This window comes from Alligator sinensis, unplaced genomic scaffold, assembly GCF_000455745.1.
Source record: "Alligator sinensis unplaced genomic scaffold, ASM45574v1 scaffold647_1, whole genome shotgun sequence".
NCBI lineage: Eukaryota > Metazoa > Chordata > Crocodylia > Alligatoridae > Alligator > Alligator sinensis.
This window is the reverse complement of record NW_005842952.1, coordinates 111,255-134,090: the sequence shown is the minus strand read 5'-3', so window position 1 is coordinate 134,090 and position 22,836 is coordinate 111,255. Positions and strand designations below refer to the sequence as shown.

General features: G+C 41.4%; 1 protein-coding gene across 1 annotated transcript in view; it reads left to right on the top strand.

Annotated features, from left to right (window-relative positions):
• Window positions 1–633: 633 nt before the first annotated feature.
• NOTCH2 (notch 2) overlaps window positions 634–22,836 on the top strand; it is a gene marked incomplete at its 5' end in the record, with an annotated part of 128,595 nt that continues 106,392 nt past the window's right edge. The window contains 2 exons of the mRNA XM_025192633.1: window positions 634–664; window positions 10,383–10,464. Coding sequence (XP_025048418.1) covers window positions 634–664; window positions 10,383–10,464 — 113 coding nt within the window. The remainder of the gene's footprint in view (window positions 665–10,382; window positions 10,465–22,836) is intronic.

Here is a 22,836-nt window from a genome sequence, read left to right as displayed (position 1 = left end):
CACGGTGGAGTTTTCTTTTGCAATAGGAGAACCCGCGTGCAGAAGAGTATTTCCCGCCGTTTATAGCCTTCTTTGCATGGTGCATTTCTTTTCCATCATAGTGATGCACGGTGCAAAGGAGTTCCCGCCATTTGTATTGAGATTCGCATCACATTATTGGCCGATCTTAATATAGGCACACGTGGCGGCTAGCGATTGGCTTGCTAGCCGTATAAAGAGCTTGGGTGGTTTCCGCCCAAGTTGGAGAGAGAGAGAGAGAAAGCAATTGGAGTTTGGGAGAAAGAGCGTGAAGATCTCTAAGCGCTGCTAATCCCTTCGAACCCAGCTTTTTTTTTCTCCTTAAGAGAGCAATAGAGGGCCGATTTACCGAACCCACGGAGTCTTAACAACTCCGGGGGCCTATTTACCGAACCCACGGAGCTTCAACCACTCTGGGGGCCAAACGGCCTCTAGCCTCTCCCCGTCACCGAGCGCAATCCTAAGACGTATCCCTTCCTTTTGAAACTACCGAACCCGCGGAGCTTCAACCTCTCTGGGGCCAATTACCGAGCCGAACCCGCGGAGCTTCAACAACTCCGGGGTCAATTGTCGGAGTCCTCTAGCGAGGATTTAAGCGGAGCTGAGCCTGGAAAACTGTCCAGCCTACACCACGACCATCTTTGGTGTAAGTAAACAATCTTTTAATCAACCATTATGCGTCTGTAACTAATTCTAGCTCACCACCGGTCTTCTTCGACCCTGCGTGCCCGGGCTGCTGGCCACAGCCTGCGTGCACAAAGACGGGTTTGCATACCGCTCCTAGCCCACACATGGCCGCATGGATGGGATCGGGAGGCGGCCGGCACAGTTGGTAGCCAATAGTTTTTGAATCTCTTTAGTGTAGTGGGATGAAAGAATTTTTGTCAACCTTGGGATTTTTTTAAATGTGAGCTGTCTTTAAATCACTGATGTTGTGTGAATCAACTAGCATTTTTCTTTAATCTGAGCCAGTCCTGTGCTGCTTCTCTGTTTTTTGAAAATAGCATTCATGTTTTGAAAGGGAATAGTCACTGGGGTTTCAAGACTGAGGCTGAATTTTCTAGCTAAAAGCATAGTGTAAAACTAATGCTGCTGTGGTTTTATTGATCTTGAGAGATCTGGGATTTGGATGCAAGCTGGTGGTTTGTCAAATTAGTAGGCAGTAAAAGGACAACTGTAGAATTTGGTATAGTTGCATCTTTTGGATTTGGGACTTTTATTTAAAAACAAAAACAAGCAGACACTATTTTTGGAGGAATGTAACTCCAGTCCCTTGTCTTTCAAGTTTGGGCTGTTGGCTAAGATCCACCAATCCAAAGAATGTGGTGTGGCAGTGATTGCTAATTTTGAGGCATTGCTCCCTCTTCCTCAGGGCATTTTAAGGGTATGTCACCCATGCTGAAAAAAGGGAGCCTGCTTTTCCAACAATCAGTATTAAAAAGCCCTTTTGTAAGTTGGACTTTTAGGCTGTATGAGCTCATTCTAAGGTCATCTTGCCAACAAGAGTCAAGTCTGTGTAAGGGCAACATCTTGTCAAAGCCTATCTGGAAGGAACAATGCCTACTACCAAATCTTAAATCTTACTAAGTACACAATTGTCTGAGAGCTCCAGAAATAATCAAGCATTCTGTTCAGAGAAAGCTCTATTTCTAGAGTACATGTCCATTTTTGTACTGCATAGGAGCATAAAGATGAAAGCTAAGCTCTGTATCTCAGGAGATTGTTTTCTGCTGTTTGTTCCACACAGGAAGTCTTAGTCCTATTTCTGTGACATCACTGTTAGTTACTATGGAAGCAGTGCTGATGACAAGCATTGGTTTATGGCTTCTGCAGGCATAGAAACTCCTAAATGCTCTTTAATCTGAACATTAGTGGTGAAGTGACAAAAAACTTAAGAAAGCAACACAAGCACAATTGTTTCCATAACACATGTTTTTTCCAAGTTTCCATAGGAGCATGTATATCTCTTTGGTTCTTTAAGCATTTTAACTGAAATTTTGGTTTCTTAATGAGGCTACTTTGTTAAAAGCTTTTTTCTTCCTCCACCCCTAACCAAATGCATTGCGTTGCAGCTTCGATTTTTAAAGGATCTATTTGCTTTGTCTGTTAACTAAACATTTTCAGTCTAAAAATTATGGGAAGGCTGGGAGGAATGGCTGTGAGAGTAAATTTAGAATACGACCTGTTGACAAGAGGTTGAACTTCAGTACTACGTATGTCTTTGTCTGTAGTTCATTGTATATTGTAATTTCAGTGTTATAGCTTGTTCTTTATATCTGATAAAGGAATTACTGTTGGTTTCTTTGTGTGACAAAATAAAACATTCAGGAAGCCACTCTGCAAGATAAAGCAAAAGGTTATCGTAACCGCTGAGATGCATTGCATAAATTCATAAAAATCCAAGGGGTGACTGACTGATGGAATTGGTGCTTGGATAGAGAGACCCTCTTGGTCCCTGGTTTCAGTCCCTTCAGAGGCAGAACAGTGTGGGAAATGACTTGGATCTCTGCACCTGATGTTAAGGATGGTTTTTGGCATAATATGTGCTGCAAGGAGAAAGGGCAGACAGCCTTGGGAGGAGCTGTTCTTGGAGGTTTTAATTTCATAACCAAAGGAATGATCAGCTGGATCCAAATCATCTAGTTTCTTTTGATCTGTGTCTGAGTTTTCCAGTGTTTCTCAGGAGCCACTGGACACTCTCTTTAGACTTCAAGAGAAGGTAGACAGAACGGAACACTCTTGGTGCTTGTATTCGGAGCCTCTTTTCAAGGGACCTATAAATGAAAGTTTCTGGGAATGCCCAAGTACTGAAGTGTTTGATTTGAGTTTGCTGACTGAGATTAGTTCCATAGACAGTGACTGCATTGTTTGAGATGGGGACAAAAATACCTTAATTCCAGCTTTGAAATCTGGGCAAGCAGTCTCCAGTTCTGCATTTGGGAGGCTAAAATGATAGATTTTTACTAGTTCCTGACTATTTAGGGTCTTTGATTGGAGAAGAAAGCTGTGGTGAGAGGATAGGCGATATAGGACTTGAGGTCTTGCTTTGTGGAACCAGCCTGTGCTCTATAAAATGTAGTCAGAAGTTCATTCCTTGGGCTCTTGAATCCTGTGAGAGCCATGGTGGCATTTTTGCCCGTGCAAATTTTCTGCTTCTCTTGAGGTGATTATTTTAAAAGATTCATAACAGTTTGAGCTTTGATACATGCCAAGGCATATAGTCTTACTGTCCTGTTATGAAGTCAAGAGAATTGATCAGGTGTTTTTTTTTTTCCATAGAATTCTGGGCTCTTTCTCTTCTCCTAGAAAGCTCGTGGAGTTAGCTCTGTTCCTTCCCACCTCAGGCTTTTTTCAATTGAGGAACCTATATCTGTATAATTTAGTTCAGGCTTTTTGTAAAATGCCTATCTTGCAAAACAAAACGTTTAAAGAGCACTGGCTCAAATGGCAATGCTTAACTTTCCTTCTTTTTGGGAGGTATAAGCGGGCCTTAGCAAAGAGGAGTGTGAGCAAGATTGGACTGTCTGATCTCATTCTGTAAGGCACTGTATTGTGGTGCACGTGGCGCGCTACAAATGGTAGAGTGGGTTTCTTGCCTCTAATGCAGTAGAGTCCAAGAACAGCACAGAATCCAGAAAAGCCTTAAGGCTGGTCGCTTGAGGATTCCTGTAAGGGTCCCTTCAAGCAGTTCCTATAGCATGGCTCTGGGTATTTTTCATACCTGATTCCTGGTTTCTTGCTGATTTTTAGCAAGGTGAGCTTTAGATAGCTCTAATGGTGGTAAATTTTGTACCTGGCACTGTGATGGGCCAGGAAAATCAGAACTGTCTGAGGAAGGATTATTCTGGCATGTTAAGTGAGCTTCTAAAGACTTATTTTAAAGAAACTGGGCTAGTGCTGTTTGTTGCTTTAAGATATAAAAATAGCTGAAGTTATTAGAATCTCCATCACTAGAAGTTTTAAGAGCAGGTTGGACAAATATTCAGATGAGATGGGTTTAGACAAGGATGATCCTGCCTTAGAAGTGGGGTGGACTGGACAACCTCTTAAAGTCAGTGCCATTTTTCTGTGATCCTATGACTTTTTTTGTGTTTAAACCTGTAGTGTTCTGCTTCTGTTTACTTCAGTCTGTTGGCCTTCATTTTGTTGAAAGAGCTATGGGTGGTCTTGGGGATTTTGTGAGCTCTTAAAATCTAGTTTGAAGGGGCTAAATCTTTAATGTTTTGAGTAAATAAAGCCTTTATGAGTCATTGAAGTTAAACAGGTCTCCTTGAGAACAAAAGCTGAGTTTAATCACTTGGAGTAAAAAAGCTTTTCCCTTTAAAAAAACAACAACTTTCTTTTATATATTAACATAAAATGTATTCTGTTTAAGTTCATACCCTGGAGCCTGAAAGAAAAGGCTATGCCCTTATCAGTTATCCACACAAAATGTGGATTCGCATTTACTACAAGAACAACCTGTGTTAAACTCTTTTCTGGTTCACTTATAAGGCTGCTTATGATTTTTGTTCTTTGACTGAAGAATTTCCCATGTGTTTCTTCTCCATGTTCCTCCTGTTTAGGGATTGGTCCTTCTCCAAAAATGAGCTATCTTGCATCTGGCAACTGTCTGTAATTGTGTTTATCAGTGGGTCTTTCCCAGAGTCAATAACCTACTTTAAATCATAGTGTCATAGAATCATTATGGTGTTTGTGGGTTGCCTAACTAGTTATCTTATTTTGCTTGTGGTTTGCTTCCAAAATTCTATTATCTGTAGGGCATTCTCACCATTTAGAGACAGTGTTTCCTATAAAGAGATCTGAGAGGGAGAGAATAAAGAGGTTCTGATCACAATAGCAACTGAACAGCAGTGCCCCCTGCCCCTATTTATTCTTGGCATGTTAGCTTCATTATATTCTGTAATTTTTTCCAGAGGCAGTTTATAGCTGGAGACTTCTGTATAAAACTTCTGAATTCTTCATCCATCTCTCCAGCCTTAAATTATGCCATTTTTTGTTTGCATTTGTGTTGCTGCTGCTTTTTTCTTAATCTGTTGACAAGAACTTTATTTTCCCCAAAATGATTCTCTTTCAGTTGTCTCGGAGGCCACTTTCAGGTTCTTTTTAGGTATGGCATTTTGTTGTCCTCTGAAGACCTTTTCCTCTTATCAGCTGTACTCTGACTCTTTTGACTCCTGGCTGATGTTAATTCTCTATTTTCCTTAGTCTTCCAGCCTAGAAAGAACCAGAGCTTTTCATGTAAAAATGCAGAAATATATAATATAAACAAATGACAGTTTTCAGGCTGTCTTTTTTTACCATTATAATGAAGTAAGAAGGGACACAAACTCAACTTTCTTTTTTCCTTATGGACTACCTTTAAGCTTGCTTGTCACTCATTCCAATACAATTGCAGCTAAATTATTACACACATACTAGAGCATCTGTCCTGCAGGTTCAGAAGAGGGCTCTGTGAGCACCTCCTGCTGTTCACTGTATCCCATGCTGCTATGTCAGGGTTGCTAATTTCTTTTTCCCTCTAATAACCTTGTAGGGTACTTGATATGCAGATTAGAGCTCTCCTGGCTGAGAGCTTTCATGTGGAAAGCTATGTCTTCACAGTGGCAATGTGGGATATTGCTTTGGCATTGTCCCTAATCCCATTCCATTTACAGATGAAACTCTTGCATGAGTTTGTTTTTAACCCTGCAGGCTTTGCCGTGGGTATAGGCTAGAGACTGAATGCTGCTTTCAGTCAAGCTGTAACCCTGTAGGAAAAGCCTCCTTTGCAGTGAGGATGCAAGTTAAACCACTTGATCTCTGACAGCCCTCCAGTGTCTTCCCATAACTCCTTACATGCATATGCAATGACAGGTTCTCTCACAATTTGATGGGAAAGAATCCTAGAACAGATCAGTTTACCATAGCACAGGGAGCTCTGGGGTGCGTCTCTACAAGTCCTAGTGACGTGCAGGTGAATGCTGCACCTGTAATTTTTTTTTCTTGGAGTCAGAACAACAGAGAATCCCTATGCCTGAAGAAAAGTAACTGCGTCTGAAAACTTGCTAAGAACGTTTTTCCAGCTATTCAGTTGGTCTAATAAAAGATATCACATCTACTCAAAGGACCTTGTACCTGTAAGAACTCAGGAGCTCTAGTTTGTCTTGGCAATGTAGTTGCTTATATCCAGGCCAGATGGGTGCTAGTCACCTGTGTTGACTCTGCAGTCAAGACACCCAATGAAAACAGATTTTCCTGACAAATGTGAAGGAAAAGAAATCATTGGCAGTCTGCATGGATGTGCTGAGGCTTCTTTTAAAGAGTTTTCAGGTTCAAGAGGCAATTCACATTTATACTAATTTATGAGTGTGGTGGGAGGTCATTCTGAGACATAAGGATTAAGGATAGTTAACAGCATGACTCAGAAAGACTTGTCTGCTCCATTGATTCTGTGTGCAACCTCTGGAGGGGGTCTGATCAGTCTTTTTAATTTATCTGAAGAGGGAAAAAAAAATTTCCTTGATGTTGTACATATAAAATATTTTCTGTTAACAAAATGTTAAACATGGCCTAAATGTGCTGTTTAATGTGGATTTAATAAAACCGGAAGTTTTGCTTTGCTTTTTTTTTTTTTTTTTTTTTTTCGCCCTTGTGCATAGCTTGTTAGGGTAGAATAGAGGTAGCTTTGTAGTTAAATTGCTAAAACTACTATGAAATATGTGAAGTTATGCTTTGCACATGAACAGCTTAATTTTGCTGTGGGAGCCAGAACTTCCAATTCCCCTGTGCTCACAAAAAGTTGCTTTTTTCTTAAGGGGTTCATATTTCAACAATAAATGTCCATAATATACCTGGAACAAAGATCTAATTTACATTTGATCATGTGTTTTTGCTTAGTCTTTTTAGATCATTTTAATTATCCAAGGTGAAGAAGGCACAAAAAAGTGGCCAGTTTCAGTTTGGTTAGTTTCTTCCACTTTTAGATGATTAAGCCCTATGTAGGATTAGGTACTTGTGGGCAATTTGCATAGCTGTTAAAAATGGGCACAGGTTTTCTTTGGGGTTTAATGACCTGCTAGACAGAAGTTCAAGGCAACATAGTTTTGCCAAAAAACAAGAAGGGAATTAATCATTACTCCGAGATACCCTCTCTCCTGTACTACTGTTTGGGCTGGTAAACTGGGCCAAAGGCTGTTTCGCTTGCTGTCACTGTAAGCTTCAACTTTTTCTTTGTGTTGCTACTGTACTCTGCTTCAGTAATCCATGGGATATTTGCTGAAAGCTGCCACCCTCTTATTTCCTTCCTCTTGGCCTTGCTGAGTGATGCTGCTGCAAAATGAGACTTTGTAGCCCATGTAGCAAAAGTGTAACTACTATTTGGCACTAACAAAGTCAGCTAGCTACTCAGAGCTGCTAACAGCAACAGGCCTTCAAAGAGAACACAGAAATCTATTTGAAGACATTGGTTTAGAGCAGAGGTTGGCAAACTTTAGGACCATTGGGGTGAAATAAGGCAGCTTGGTCTGAGGCAGACTGGCACTTCTGACCTTGCTGCTACTGCTGGTTAAGTGCTGCTGATGCACCTGTGACCTGACTGCCTTAGAATTCCTCTGTTGTTGAAATGCTGTTGGTAACTAGGCTTTGTGGGCCAAATGAAGTAGCAAGCAAAGCTGGTAACCCACAGCCAACCATTGCTAAGAGCTGGATTCAGCAAGGTTTTGGAGCCAGGGGACATGCTTTAATGGATCTTAGTTCCAAGTGCTTCCTGCTTCCTGTCCAGCCTGCACAGCTGCTGCTGCTGCCAGAACTGGAATCAGCTGCAGCTTCAGCTCCAGTTCTCTCTCCCTGTCTCGCTCCAGCTGTTCCCCACTACCTAGGTAAAGCCCTCTGTTACCAAAATGGTTCAGAAACCTCCTGCCTCCTCAGGCCAGATAAAATGGTTCTGCTAGCTGGATACAGCCCACAAGCCATATATTGTTAACCCTGGTGTAAAGAAAATGGTTCAAATCTTCTGATTTGCCCTCGTTATTGCCCTTATCTGTGTGGGAAGAGTGAATATTCAAGCACGCAGAGGTGGTGAAGTGCAGTATGTCTTCCTGGCTTAGTCTGTTAAAATTTGGGAATGCGTTCTCACACTATTCGGAAGATAATGAAGAAACATAGTGGGAAATGTCTCTGAATTGTAACTTGCCTGTTTGGGCTTCTAACAAACACTTTACAATTAAAAGTTGAGCCAACCCAATCTAACGGTTGTTGTGGAAATGCTTGGGCTGCTGCTTCAATAATGTTACAGTACCTCTCTTGGGGGCTGGTGGAGTGAGAGTTTATTATGTAGGTATTTTGGATGTGACTGGTCAGGGGAGGAATAATTAGGGGGCAGGTGTGAAGCATAATCTGGTTAAGCATTTTTTTGGTGGCTGCTTGAAAATGATTGTGTAAAGTCTTGTGTTTCTGCTCCTGTTGCCTAGTAACTCTGACCTCAGAGGTTATCTTAAGGGGCTCCAAGTGGAATTTTGTTCATTTCCTGAGTGCTGAGCAGAGCCTGGACTGCCCAAGTACCTGGTTTTCAGAAATCAAGTTAACAGGAAACGGGCATTCACGTATTGTGAGAAATAGTAATGCTGTGTAACTCTAGGTTACTCGATTTAATTCCATTTTTGTCCCTTGCAGTTGCAAGTGTATAGCATTCCTACAGACTTGATAAAGCAAACAACTTAATAACAGGTTCATCAGTTGTTGAGAAATAGCCTTTCAAGTCCTGGAAGTGTGACAGCAATCCTCTCAATGTCTGTATCATCACTAGACAGAAGTGGGTCTGGATGCTGAGAAGCTTTAGTGGCTTGATAGTTCTGCCCTTTTTGCTTTGTGAGGGAGCCCACCAAGTCCACTTTGTGATTCATGTCCAGAATTTAGACCTTGGTACTGGCTTGTGCTAGAACTTTCCACCTCTATGTTTTACCTTAATCATGTTATTCGTGAAGGCAGGTGTCTGCTTCACTCACATGATAGTAATCCAGATAAGATGAATAGAATTGTTCAGGATTTGGTACAAATCAGTAAAAATAAAAAATGGGAAATAAGGGGCCATCTACCCTACAGCATCTAGAACATGTGAGTGGGCAGATCAGAACAGCAGTGCAGGAGGTGACTCTCTTATTACTGATGTTCCTGCAGGCCTCTGCCCAGCTCAGTTGTATTAAGCATTTACAAACACACAGTTAAACAGTCCCTACTTTAACCTTTCAGTCTAAATCATTGTTTTTTCAACCTTGTTAGACTTGAGGGGATAGGATCCCTGTAGAAAATGCCAGCTCTTAGCTGTCACTCAGTTTTTTGGCTACAGAAAAATAATAGAGCAATTCTTCTGTTTCAGAGAACTCAGAAAGACCACAGCATGTTGGAATGTTTCAGGCACTAAATCTTTGGGCTTACCCTGTGAATCATGTGAATGTGCTTGCAAACATAACAGTGCTAATATTGTGTGGCACCCTGTGGCACCTTTAAAAGTATGCAAAGGTGCCACAGGACGTTACAGCACAATCGCTGAGAATCACAGGTCTAAGTAGACAAAAGTTGGCAGTGTCTATCTGGGGGATGAGGGCAGGAACAGAATCACAGGAATGAGTGACTTGCTCAAGATGTATTCTGCAGGCAAGTGGCAAATCTCCTGACTTGATTAAGTCTTACTCTGTAGACCAGGGATCAGCAACATTTTGGTAATGTGGGCTTTTTTGTGCCCTGACCCTACCCACAGACTGCAAGTCTCTGCCAGATTGGATCAGCCAGATTGCCTGCACTTGCCCTCTACAGTGAGGGTAAGGACAGATGTAGCAGAGGAGTTTGCTGTGGGCAGCGAAGCCCAGCACAGCTTTGTCACTGTTCCCTCTGTAAGCCTGGACCTTTACAGGATGGATCAGCCATCTTCATAGGCTAGATCCAGCCCATGGGTTAGAGGTTGCTGACCCCTGCTGTAGACAATACTTTGCCTCATTAAAAGATGCTTAGCAAATCTGAATTCATCCTACAGAATGGCTTTTCCCTTTGTATTTTTATTATAAATATCATTCCGTAATAACCGCCTGCACTTGTTTATTTCTTAACCATAACCCTGTCTGACACATTGGCTGTTATGTTGCATCCTTTTGTAGATTAATATGAGGAACTGGCAGCAAATATTCTCTATTTAATGCAGGTGTCCCTGGAGGCTCTATTTCCTTGTTAGTTTAGTTAGTTTAGTTAGAGGCAAAGATTTATGTAGGTGGTATATTTGACTGGACCAAGGGCATGGTTGGGATAGACTTAAGCTTTTGAATGCAACCTAAATTTAAAAATATGTTAATGATGATCTGGTATATTATTGGTATAATTTTTTTTTCTTTCAGCCTTACAATGTCTGGATACTTCTAAGCCTTGTGTCAATGAGGGAAAGTGCTTCTCATATCCCAATGGCACCGGATTTTGCAGGTAAGTCATTTTTATTTTAAACATCATTTCACCTATCCTCTGTTTTTCAGTTAAGGTTATTGAGCTTTAAGGAAATAAAGGAAAGGTCGTGATTGTGTTTAGGTCCAGCGTGAATTTTTGCTTGGTACAGAGTCTTTGACCTTATTTGAATTGTAGGGTTGCATACCTGCAGAAGAACGGAAAAGGAAATGGAAAGCTTTATTGCACACTTTTCTTTGCACCGAATATAACTTCCAACCTTACTCTGGTTCTCCTCTGAGCATCTTCTGAGTGGCCTTTCCTATTTGGGCAAAATGTCTGTGGAAAAGAGGTTGGACTTCCTGGCTAGAAGCACTCTAAGAATGACAGTGCCACATTTCTCCTGCCTTTGTGAGAGCCTTTTGATGATGTGGAGCAATGAGCATTCAATAGTCTATTGGGCTATATTAATAGGAGTGTTTCTTGGAAGTCAAGGAGAATGATTCTTCTGCTGTTCCCCTTTGGCAGTGGTGAGGGCTCACCTGGAGGATGTTGTCCAGTTTCGGGCACTGTGCTTCAAGAAAGATAGGGACAACTTTGAAGGATCCAGTGGAAAATAGTAAAAATGATTACAGGTCTTCAAATATAATTTATAAGGGAGGGTTGGAAAAATGGGGTTTTTTTTTTAGTGTGGGGAAGAGAAAACTGAGAGGGGATTTGATAAATCTTCCAAGACTGAAGGTTGGTTATAAAGAGGATTGGTGATTGACTGTTCTCTATGGCTGTGGGGGACAGGATGAGAAGTAACTATCTTAAAGTGCAGCAGGGGAAATGGTGGATATTCAGAAGAACTTGTTCACTTTGAGGATGGTTAAGCATTGGAACCCGGCTACCTAGAGAGGTTGTGGGATCTCCATCCTGGGAAGTTTTTAAGAGCAGGTTAGAGAAATACATAGATAAGATTTGGTTTAGAATGGAACTATTCCTGCCTCAGGCAGATGATTGGACTAGTTGGCCTTCTGAAGTCCCTTCCAGCCCTGCCTTTCTCTTATTTTATAAATATTATGGGGTTGGTCCACTTCAGGGAAATTTGTAATGCAGTGGTTTTTCTCGGCTAGTTTTCCCTAATTTGAAATACCTTGTTTGTTTGTTTATTTGTTTTTCTGAGGTTCTTCTTAGTCTTGGACATTGGCAGGTTTACATTTTGTGCTGAACAAGGAATAGAGGCTCTGAAGCAGATCAGTCTTCTGAGTAAACGTCTAACCTACTACAGGGTGGGGACTTTTGAGGGAAGATCTTACTCCCTTTCCTGGCAATTGGCATTATTTACAACTGGAATTTAAAACATAACATCCAGTCCAAATATTGGTTATTTTCAGGGTTCTTCTTCCCCCAGCCCTCCGTCCTGCTGCTTCTTTATCTGTGCTGGTTAACAACACAGCGCAATGAGTCACAGAAACCCATTTAGTTTTTAGTAGAGTTTTTTCTGGCAAACTCAGACAGCCTTGCTATAACTATAACTTCACATTCCTGGTGCCTGAAAAACCTATACGCAGAAATTAGTAGTGTCTGAAAATTGACACTACAGCTGTTTCAACACGGCTCACTTTCTGGGAGGTTACCTTAATACCAACAATGGTTAGAGAACTTTTTAAAGGCAAACTTAAATGCTGCCTAAGCAAGTAGTGCAAATGCTTTTTAATTTGCAAGTGTCAACTTTCCACTTGCTTGGAGTAAAAGGATTTTTCAAGCCTTGTTTATTTCATTAATGCTAGTTATGCCATTCTGTAGCGTGCTGAAATCCTCTTTCCCCATGGTGCTTACATTCTTCAAATAGTTGCGGATTATGTCCCACTTTCTTAACTTAGCTAAGAAACAGCTCTGCTTACTTAGCTCTATTCCTGGTTATTTGGTACCTCAAAATGAATACAGCCTTTTCTGAAATTACATCCTGAGTCCTCTGTTTTGGGTTTCCTTTTCACATCCAGCACCATGGCACTGGGCTGGATTGATTATAAATCTTTGGAGCCAACCTGATTTGGCAGGTGTGCCACAAATTAGCTCCACTCCCTCCCCAAGTGCTACTCTGATCCGGTTCCTCTGCCTAATCTACTACTCTTCTTTCTGCTCCCAGCCCCCATGCTCTGTGCCTGATTTGCTGCTTTGCTTTCAGCTTCCTGCCCTATCTCGTGCTGTGCTGCCTTGTCCCTCCCTGATCTGCCATGTGCCAGGCACAGGGGCTACCCATGTTGCTTGGCCACTTCTGATATAAATCAGGGTGCAAGTGGAATTCCTACATTGAAAGAATCTATTTTAATGCACCTTTTCCATTTGTATTTAAGTTATTTTTCTAAAGAAGGATGTGTTCTTATTTGTTGATAGATTCATTAAGCTGCATAAATGTATCACTAATAGAACCCTCATGCCAGATTTGGTATGTCTTGCTGAGACATAGGACGTTACATTGTATACATTTGTCTAAGCAATTATATTGATTGATGCTTTCAGAATCTTGTTAATTTCACATTTTAGTATGTTAAGAAATGATCAGGTATACCTTATTTATTTACTGTTTAGTTAACTTTTTACTTTTGTTCACTGTCAAGCAACTGTGTTAGGATGACAAATCTGCTGTAATTAAACACCCAAAATAGCAGGTAACATTTATTTTTTATTAAACAAAACCGTCCTAAGTGAATCGGGTACATAAAGTTTTCTTACCAAAACATGTTCCACATTTTTTACAGGAGAATGGTTTATGGAAGAGGGGGAGGGGAATAACTATAGTCAGTGAATTAGATTCTCTCAGGATAGCTTAGGAAAAATTTCCAGTGTGACTTTGTGAAAGTGACTGGAACTTGTATTCCTAGTCACCAAAGTCTCTTGAAAATTAGAAGATTTCCAGAGTTAGGTAGTTCTTCCAAGTGCTAAAACTGGTACATCTCAGGTTCTTCCTCCTCATTATTATTTATAGACTGGAAGAGAAACAGGTTTTCCTGCTTCTCCAACTCCCAGTCAGCTTCTCACCCTTTTTGAACGTTCAGTTCGAAAGAGGAATGAATATGAAATATATTTTTTTCTGTCTGCAAGATGCTTCTGCTGTGCAAAGATGGCTTGTGCCTTTTGCTGGCTTTGCCAGTCTCTTGTACTCAGCAACACCCTCCCTGCCTCCCCTACAGATGAAGCCCTTAATACAGTGCATGGCCTACTCTCCCACATTTATGAAACTTGATCTCCAAAACAAGAGGTTTTCTCCTGATTTTTTTCTTTATATTGAAACACATGCAGGGGGTTTCTCAAAGTTTTGCTAGGAGTGCATAGATTTCAGCATTTTTTAATTTGCATCTTTACGAGGTTATAATAAAGTTAAGTCTTAACATATGTTGTGTTAAAATCAAATTAATTTTTTAACAAGTTTTTTTCTTAAAAAAGAAAACTTTCTCAGACTTAAATAACAACATAAAAAATCTTATATATATATATATATAATTTTAAAATAATAGATAAATATTCTCCCCATGTGGTACTGCAGAGTAATACTTAATTTGCTAGTCCCTGTTGCCTGTTAGTCTCACCCCCTCCGTCTCCCACTTATTGCTTCCCAGATTTCTCCTTTCCATTGCTTCATATAACCAGCCCCAGATGTATGTGCTCCATTTTTTTTGAAGCTGAATCTTTTTCTCTTCCTTTCCCATGTCTGTTTAAATAACTTCTTGTTTCTGTCTCATGACTGGTGTCTGCATCTCCTCCCACATAGCACCGATTTGTAAATTCATTACTTTGCTATCTCGATGTGCAGATCATAACAACGATATTTAATAAGACTGATCAGAATGTTGGAGCCTCTTTTTCCTGCTATAGGCTTCTCCCCCCACTTTTATATGTTCCTGTTACCTCTGTCCTTGATTGTGCTACATCTTAACCGGTTTTCAGTGTACCTAGTGACTTTTAGTCTGGCATTCTCATTTTTTTAAGACACTGATGCCATCGGTGTTATCCAAGCATTAATCAGGTTTCCATTTGTCCACTATCTTTGGAGTGCTATCAGTCATGTGAGGGTGGACACCCATTAGTTTAAAATTTGTCTGTGTGCAATAGTGGCTGGCTGTGATGGCAGTTTTGACTGTCCATTTGAAACACATAGCGTAGAACAGTTTATCTTCTTGCTGCTGCTTTCCTAATTCCTGGGAACAGCTTTTTGCAGGTCATAAGTCATCCCCTGTTCTTAATTGCACAGTTTGTTCCTTGTCTAGGACTTCTGGGGAAACTGAAAAGACATAGTGTAAGCTATGCAGGTGTCACAAATTACCCTGGCACCCTCCCCAAGTGCCACTCTGATTGCCTTCTCCTGCATTCTGCTTTCTGCTCCCTGCCTGATTTGTTGCTTTTCTTTCTGCTTCCTGCCCTATCTGCTGTTGTGCTGTCTGTCCCATCCCCAATTTTTCATGCTACACATGCAGAGTCTGCCCATGCCACTTATAGTATCCGTACTGCAAGTTGGCAACCCTTTGGTCTTGCACTAAGTTTCTGGATCCAGCTAAAGCTTTCTAATTTTTTTGCAGTAAGGAAAGAAGTGTGGAAGAAAAGTCAGTCCTTTAAAGTGGAATTTCCATGATGCTTCTTAGCATCCTGTTTTCCTCTGCACTCAGTATGGGGAACTTTTAGTAGGGGAACTTTCCTGTCTAGTGTTTCAGCATAAATGTTGTTTTTCTGAAATTGCTACAGCTGCAGGAATAGAATATTGTGTTCAGGAAACTGAGCTTTCTTAGCTTTTAGCAGTCCAGCATGGCTTACTAGTTAGGCAAATCCCCCCCTCCTTTAGTTTGTTTGTTTATTTTTCTTCCTGAGGTTGCTTCAATGCTTCCTCTGTCTAGAAGCACGATACTATGAAAGGCACTTTTCCTCTTTTTGGACCTCCTCTCAGCAATGCTGTTTGTTCCAATATGTGATCAAACTAACCTGCTTAACTTCGCTGTCTCTCTGAGTAAAGTGAACAGCTGGAACAGAAGCCTGTATGTCAGAGAGAGCTGTACCCCAAGTGAGAATGGGTTTAGATGAGGAGGCTGATAAACATTGCTGCTAATCTAAATGCCTGGCAAAGCAGCAAGGAAATGATAGCTTAACAATGAAACCGCTTTCTTTATCTGAGGGGTAGTTCTGTGTTATCCATATCCTGCTTAAAAATGAAACATGACTCTCAGGTAGAAGATGCTCCTGCCTGGTGCTTCTGGGTGATAGTTCTCACATGGAGGGGAAGGGCCTGAAAAGAAAGCCTGAGCTGGATCTTGATTTTTCTATCCCTTTCATGCTCTTGAGACTGGTCTGCACCCCCCTTGGGGAGCTCTTTTCCCTCGGTGCTTGCCCTGGCCTATGCCAGGTTCTCTCATGGCACACTGTTTGATAGAAATCTTGACTTTCTCTGATGCAGATAATTCCACAGCCCTGCTTCTGTTTGTGAGCAAGGTTTGGTTTCCTCCTTTCAAAAATGTCTCAGTGAGTTTCTTCAAAGATTAGATACAAGACAAGTTTTCTTAAGTGGATTTTATTAGTACACTAGAAAGAAAGGCAACTGTGAAATAGTAAGCCATAGGCCTTATTCATGGAGTTGTTCAGAACTGAGAGCCTTAGACCCCAGAGTGAGTTGAAGAAAACTATTTTCAGGAACCTTATAGAAGGTGGATGCATTGTGCTGCATTCCTGTAGTGCTTGGTACAGTGAGGCCCCTATCCTCCAAGGCCATTAATGTTACTACAGTAGGGAATGTTTTCAGATTCTTGATACTGTTTTCTCTAGTTTGCTGGTATTGTAAGATGCAATATGGGACTGAACAGTCAAGGTCAATCTGGGAAGGATTTGGTTCCAGATTGCTGGTTGCTGTCGGGCTTTTTTGCCTTCTGAAGCATCAAGGATTTTGCCTCTTCCCAGAAGAGGGTACACCAGAGAGGGTTGACTGGTCCTGGTGATTAGTACAGGGAATCTTTTTAGGTAGGTATTTGTTGTTCACAATGTCAGGATCACACTGATTATCAGATGCACAGCAGGGAGGATTTTTATCCCAAGTCAGAGTGGTAAGGAACTGGATAGGATGTTTGCTGTCCCCTACAGCACGGTGCTTGTATTCCATGCTACAGTCATCTTGGTAGGTCTTGCCTAAAACAATTCCCCACCTGATAGGGGCACTGGTGCTGCCTTTGTCTCTCCTGTCTTCAACTTGTGATGTACAGTAGCTTAGTTTCCTGCCAGGGATCAAAATGCTTCAATCTAATGTCATGGGGCTCAATGTTGGAGTACCCGGGTCTAATTGAATGGTCTTTCATATATAGGAGGTCAGAGTAGATGACCTAAGATTCCCTTTTACTCGTCAGAGTATATATGTATGACCTAAGATTCCCTTCTACTCGTCAGGTCTACAGAGCTACAAATTCTTCTGCCTTTTCAGTTGCAGGCTCCTCCTTTTTCCCCTCAAGTTCTTTATGACGGACCAGCAACTGAAGATGGAGGAGGATGAAAAGCCATTCCCTCACTTACGTCCTTTGAGATCTGAGCAGGCTTCAGCTTTGTCCAAGGGTATCTTTTTAATTCCCATTTCTGTCTCTGTTGCTGAGATGTTGTAGGGCCTACTCCCTTATAGCACTTTGTGTCTGCCATCTTTGTACTTCTGGCCCGTGAAGCACTAGGCATCTGGCAGTTGCACTTGATGGTGGCCATCAAATTATTGCAGTTTCTGGCAGGTCTGTTGAGGCTGTTGGGAGAACAAGCCTGCCCTTTAGCTACTAGAAGCTGCTTGGCTGGGCCAAACACAACAGCTATCTGCAGCATGAAGAACACCCCTCTGCTTTAAGAAGGGTGAGATCTCAGCCTAGGTATACCAGAACATGGCCTTTCTCTTGTCTAAGGATCTGTAGCTCACCCCGCAAGGCAGAAATGGAGTGTCAGTGGAGATAAGAGCCCAAGGAGGCCCTCTTGCTTCCAGTGTGGTGACATGAAGCAGCTTTAGGAGTTTGCCAGGGAACTGGAGTAGTGCTGCAACAGGTTGAAAAACCAATGGAGCCTCCTGGAGGCAGATGGCAGCCTGCTAAGGGGCAGGCAGAGAATTTAGGGAGCTGGGACCTGTCTTTTGGCACATACCGTGCATTCCGCTTTGAATTTTTAACTTGCAGAAGTTGCACGTTACAAGTGGGCAAAGAAGTCTAGAGCCCAGAGAATGGACCCCAAGCCACCTTTTAACTTATGGTTTCTAACCAGTCTGTATTTGGGAGTGTAGGTTTTACCACACCCAAAGACTTAGAAGTGCAATAGCAGCCACAGGCTTCTCGTGCAATGTCGTCAATACCAAACACATCCTGCTACCCCCAGACCCTGATGTCAAATGTTGTCTGGCTCGAAGTTCTGCCCTGGATGAGCTTTGGAATGAGGTGGGAGGTGCTGAAGTTTATGGTTTCACATAAGTAAAAGCTTAGGAGGCAGTACAGTTTTTTTTTTTATCTGAGCACAAAGCTAAAGCTTCCCCAGAGACTTCTGTTCCCATTATTTCTCTGCATTTGTATAACTGTTGTGGCCTAAGAGCTCATTAGGCTACATGTGACTGAAACACCAACATGGACACAGTCCTTTCTTACAAGAGGTTCCCATCTAACTGAAAAATTGATGGAAACCTTGAGGCATAAGAAATAACAAGGAAAAAGCTGGCCAGAGATTCCTGTCCTCCCTCCTGAGAGGAAGTGTAGGTGTGGGAGTCAGAACTCTAGAGCCAGAAGGAAGTCTGGTTACAATCTGCCCCACAATATTTGAGGCCCTTCTTCATTGGGCCTACTTTTTCATCCTCTTTAGATAATGTTCCAGTGAAAGTGAAGGGGATGTTGGGAGGGGAGCAAGGCAAGTAGGAGATTTCTCCCTTCGTATTTTAGATTAGAACCATATGCTGCCTTCCGTGCTGTCCCTGATGAGATCATTCAGCCTGAAATGGGAAACTCCCATGAAAACAAAACATCTGGGAAGACTAGCTACAGCAGTCAAGGTGTAGACTGACTTGGTGATTGTATCTAAAAATGAACATAGCTCTTTCTGGTGAAGAACACTCGTTTCCATGGAAAGGTCGCCTCTTTCCAAGAACCCTGCATAAAAAGGATAAATTGAGGAGAGGCTTCAAAGCCGTCTGGCACCACAACTGTTTTAGTAGCAGCAACAGCTCTCTGTGTGTGTCTTGATAGTTCTGTTTGAGGCATTGTCATTGTCAGCATCATGAATTCGGTGCCGAGTGCTTCTGATTTAAGTAACTATTTTGTCTGTTGAGGGGAAGCATCCACTGTAAAACTTGCTGAGAGGCTGCACTGTGACACTGTGGGCAGCAACTGCAGACTGGAGCTGCATGTTAGAGGCAAAAAAAAAAGAGGGGGGGTGGGGTTAAGCTAAGTTCTGACTAAAGTATTTGTTCTGGAAAGTAGCCCAGGGGGAGTAAAGGAGAAGTTTTAATTGGAAGCAGCTGCAAGGCTGATGCAGCCCACAAGACATTTTCCCAGTTCATATGCTCTGTAGCTTTAAAAAAATGATGATTTGAATCTGGTTGTGTGTGAAATCCATTCTTAGAAGATTAAGTTCTTGCTGGACAAGGCTAAAAAAGCTCATGTGCTTCATGAAAGTGCCAGGACAAACTTCATCTTCCTGTTACTCTTCCTGAGAGTTAGATGGACTAAGGAGAAACAGTGGCTTTTATTTGGAAAGGGTTTTATTTCCTGTTCTGAGCCTATCATCTTGGAGCTGACACAAGCTCCTACAATTTTAAGCAGCACTGTAGACAAGTGACTTATTTTATTTTGTAGAGAACTTGAAATAGCAAATCAGAAGGAGGATGAGGAGGGGAGGTGGTGGCTGGCGTGGCTGCTGAGTCTAGTCTGTGCAGAGGATAATTTGACCCTTATAAAAGCTTGATTTGGAGCCAGATTTTCAGTGCTGGCTTCTATTTTTGTGGGTATGATTTTGTGCCCAAAATGAATTGTGTGCAAATATTTCCAATTCTGCTTGCACCAGCATTTAGATGTTAATTGCTAGTAGTTGTGCCCACAAATGGGGTTGGCATGAGGCCTGGCTGAAAAATCTGGTCCTTAGTTTTTTATAGTTCTCTAACCGTCAAAAAAGGCAAAATCAGGTGACTATGTGGAACTGAGCACTTAACCAGGAGGAATGCTAAATTAGAGGTGGAAGGGTTATATTTTTGCTTCACCCATCCCTGTTCCTGTGGTGAGATCATTCTTTGTGGTATGTTCCCTAGTGTTTTGTCCAGTTTAGATGTAGAGAGTCCGAGCGAGGGACATTCTTTACTGCTTCCTGTGGGGCACTATTCTACGGAGCTCATTCAGTTTTTTATGATTTGTTCCACAAACTTCGGAGACTAGTCTGGTTCTAGAAAGATCGAAACAAACCCTATTCTATGTCACTCCAGGAGGACAAAATATTATATTTTGGGCTCTGTTATTGGTGGTGATTATAACCTCTTTCCTTGGGAGGACAGAAATTAGCTTGCCTTTTTAAGGTAGTGGTTAGGACTTTTTCCCGAAGTTCTCTCCTGAATAAAGGCAACGTATTTTAAATACTAGACTAACTGTAATGTTTTTCGATATGAAATTATAAAGAAGGTAATGGGAATGTATTGTGAGAGTTGGTTCTTCTGCATCATTCAGCTGTCTTGATTGTTAAGTATAGTGGTGGTGGTCTGACTAGGAACCATCAGTGATAAAGATGTCCTTTTAAAGGTTGAATTTTTGGGGTGTATGGAGAAAGTAGTGTTGGGTAACTATTCATTTGCTTGAAAGTTGTCTGAAGTGGGGTACTGCAGAGTTCTGTTTAGTTGCTACTTTTGCTCAATAGTTAGACGAGAGTTAGTGAGGTGATATGGATTCTGGTCCCTCATTTGTGAAGGCAGTTCAGCTCTGTGCATCTTTCTTCTGATGCGGTAGCTGTGAAAAACCAGGCCAGTCTCTTTTGCACTGGATTTTGAAAGGGTGTTATCTTGTTCCTTCAAATGCCACTGATATAATGGGTGTAATAAAACCAAGTGAAGCCAGGATGACTGCAAACAATTAAGAGTTTGCTGGGTTTTCTGTGACTCCAGTTCAGTTTGGTCTGACTGGATCACTGTCTACTTACTGATGCTGAGAAATGTTGCTTTGTATGTACCTAGTTTGGAGGTTGCAACCTTGTTATCTAGGTTTGCTCTGAGCAGAGTTGGACAATACATGAACACAAGAGCATACACTGAGTACAGACTCATTTTCCATCCTTTGTGACAAAGGATTCCTGACCCAGTGATGGGATAACATTTTAGAACACTCATATGCAGTTTTGCAGGTGCCATGTAATTACTTGTACTGGTTTCCAGTTTGTTTCTGGGGACAATTTTTGGTGTTTAATTTAACCTATAAAACTTTTAACTGGCATGAGCCCTGGATGCATGAGACTGCCTCTCATATGGTGATCCCACAATCAGATGTTACCTCAATTCTGGGATGTAAGGCTGAGCATATTAAAAAGGCAGTGAAGATTTACAAATTACAAGTGTTGTAGAAGCTATCACAGGTTTTGGTAAGTTGTTCCAACAGTTAAATAAAAAAAAAACACCCCCCCCCCCCCCCCCCCATAAAGCAAAAAAGTCTGACACAAGTAAAAAATGCACCATAATTGTAGTTTGAATTTGTCTAGTTTCAGTGTCTAGTTGTTATATATTTTTATCATTTTACCTGGCAGATTGAAGACTATTTACAAATTTTTTTCCATATGTAGGTACTTACACACTGTGATGAAATCACTTAGCCTTGTCTAAATAGCTGCAACTCCTTCAGTCTTTTGCTGTATGACATAATTTCCAGTCCTTTAATGATTTCTGTGACTCTTCCCTGAACCCTCTCTAGTTTTTCAACACCCTTCTTGAAGTGTGGGCTCCATATGTGCACAGTATTCAAGTAATGATTATTCAGTGTCAAATACAGAGGTAATAATCTCTTTGCTTCTGTGGGGTATTTCCGTTTTTATGCATCCCAGGACTGTAGTAACCCTTTAGTCTTGCACTGGTAACTCTTGGTCGCATGGTTATCCATCATAACCCCCCATCCTAACATATTCAGAATCCCTGCCTTCCAGGATCACCCTCCCGGCTCCCCTGCATAAACATGACCCCTATGCTTTGTCTCTAGAGGCTAGATAGCATACTGTTTGCTACCAGTTTACTAAGCAATCTGGATTGCTTCTTTTTTTCAACCTGGCATCCATACACTTTATCAGGGACAATTTTATGCTTTCCTCTAGGGCATGGATAGGCATTAAATAGTGCAGGGCCCAGAACTCATCTCTGTAGAAACACATGCACTTTGTTATAAGTCCCATTTTACATTTGCACTTTGACACCTACCAGTTAGCCAGTTGTTAATTCCCTGGATGAGGGCATTTTAAATTAATTAGGAAACAGTTTACTTCAGCCCCATTCCTGTTCACTGCCTTGGACCTCATGAAAGACCTGGTCTCCCTCCTTGGAGTCTGAGTCTCATTTTGGTGGGTTAGAGTAACTGACTGACCTAACTTATAATTTAATCATTTCTGCAGCAGGAGAACAGAGCATCTAGTTTTCAATTGTTGGATGTTTTTAGTTGAATGTTTCTAATCGTCCCTTAGACAAGCTGTGCATATTTTGACAACTCCTCAGTTAAAACCATCCAACCTGAAATTGTAGAAAAATCTGCAGATTGACAGTCCAATTTTATTTGTTTTTTAAAAATATTTGGCCTATTTCATTAACATTTTGCAGATTCCTCTTTTGCCTCAAAAACAAGTGTGTGTGTGTGTGTGTGTGTGTGTGTGTGTGTTGCTGCTGGAAACGGAATTGAAAATGCATAGTACAAAGGCCAGTTGGAAGATGGATTATGGCTGACAAGCATGGTCATACTATGTTGACACAAGTCTTGCTTGGTGAAAAATAGCTGCAATTATTCTGTGCACACAAATCTTTGAGATTGCCCAATTATCAATAATATGCCAGTACTTTTCTCCCTCCCCCCCTTAGTGACAGCATCATGGTTAAGGTATTTGGCGTGGGACTTGGGAGGGTGAGGTTCAATTACTGTTGTTGTTAACTTCCAGTGCAACTTTTGGCAAGTCACAGTCTCAGTTCCCCATCCATACAAAGGAGATAACAGCACTACTCTACCCCATGGGACGTGTAAAGGAACATCTGCTAAAGGTCTTGGGACTCTTCAGTACTACAGTACCTCAGGCTATAGAAGTACCAGAGAGAGATGGATAGCATCTGTTATTCACACAGTTTAATTACTTCTTCAGAAGAACACTAAATAGAATAAGATTATCTTAGAGAAATAAACTAATACTCAACTGCTTTTCAGACATTCACATTTTATTTATATTTTGAAG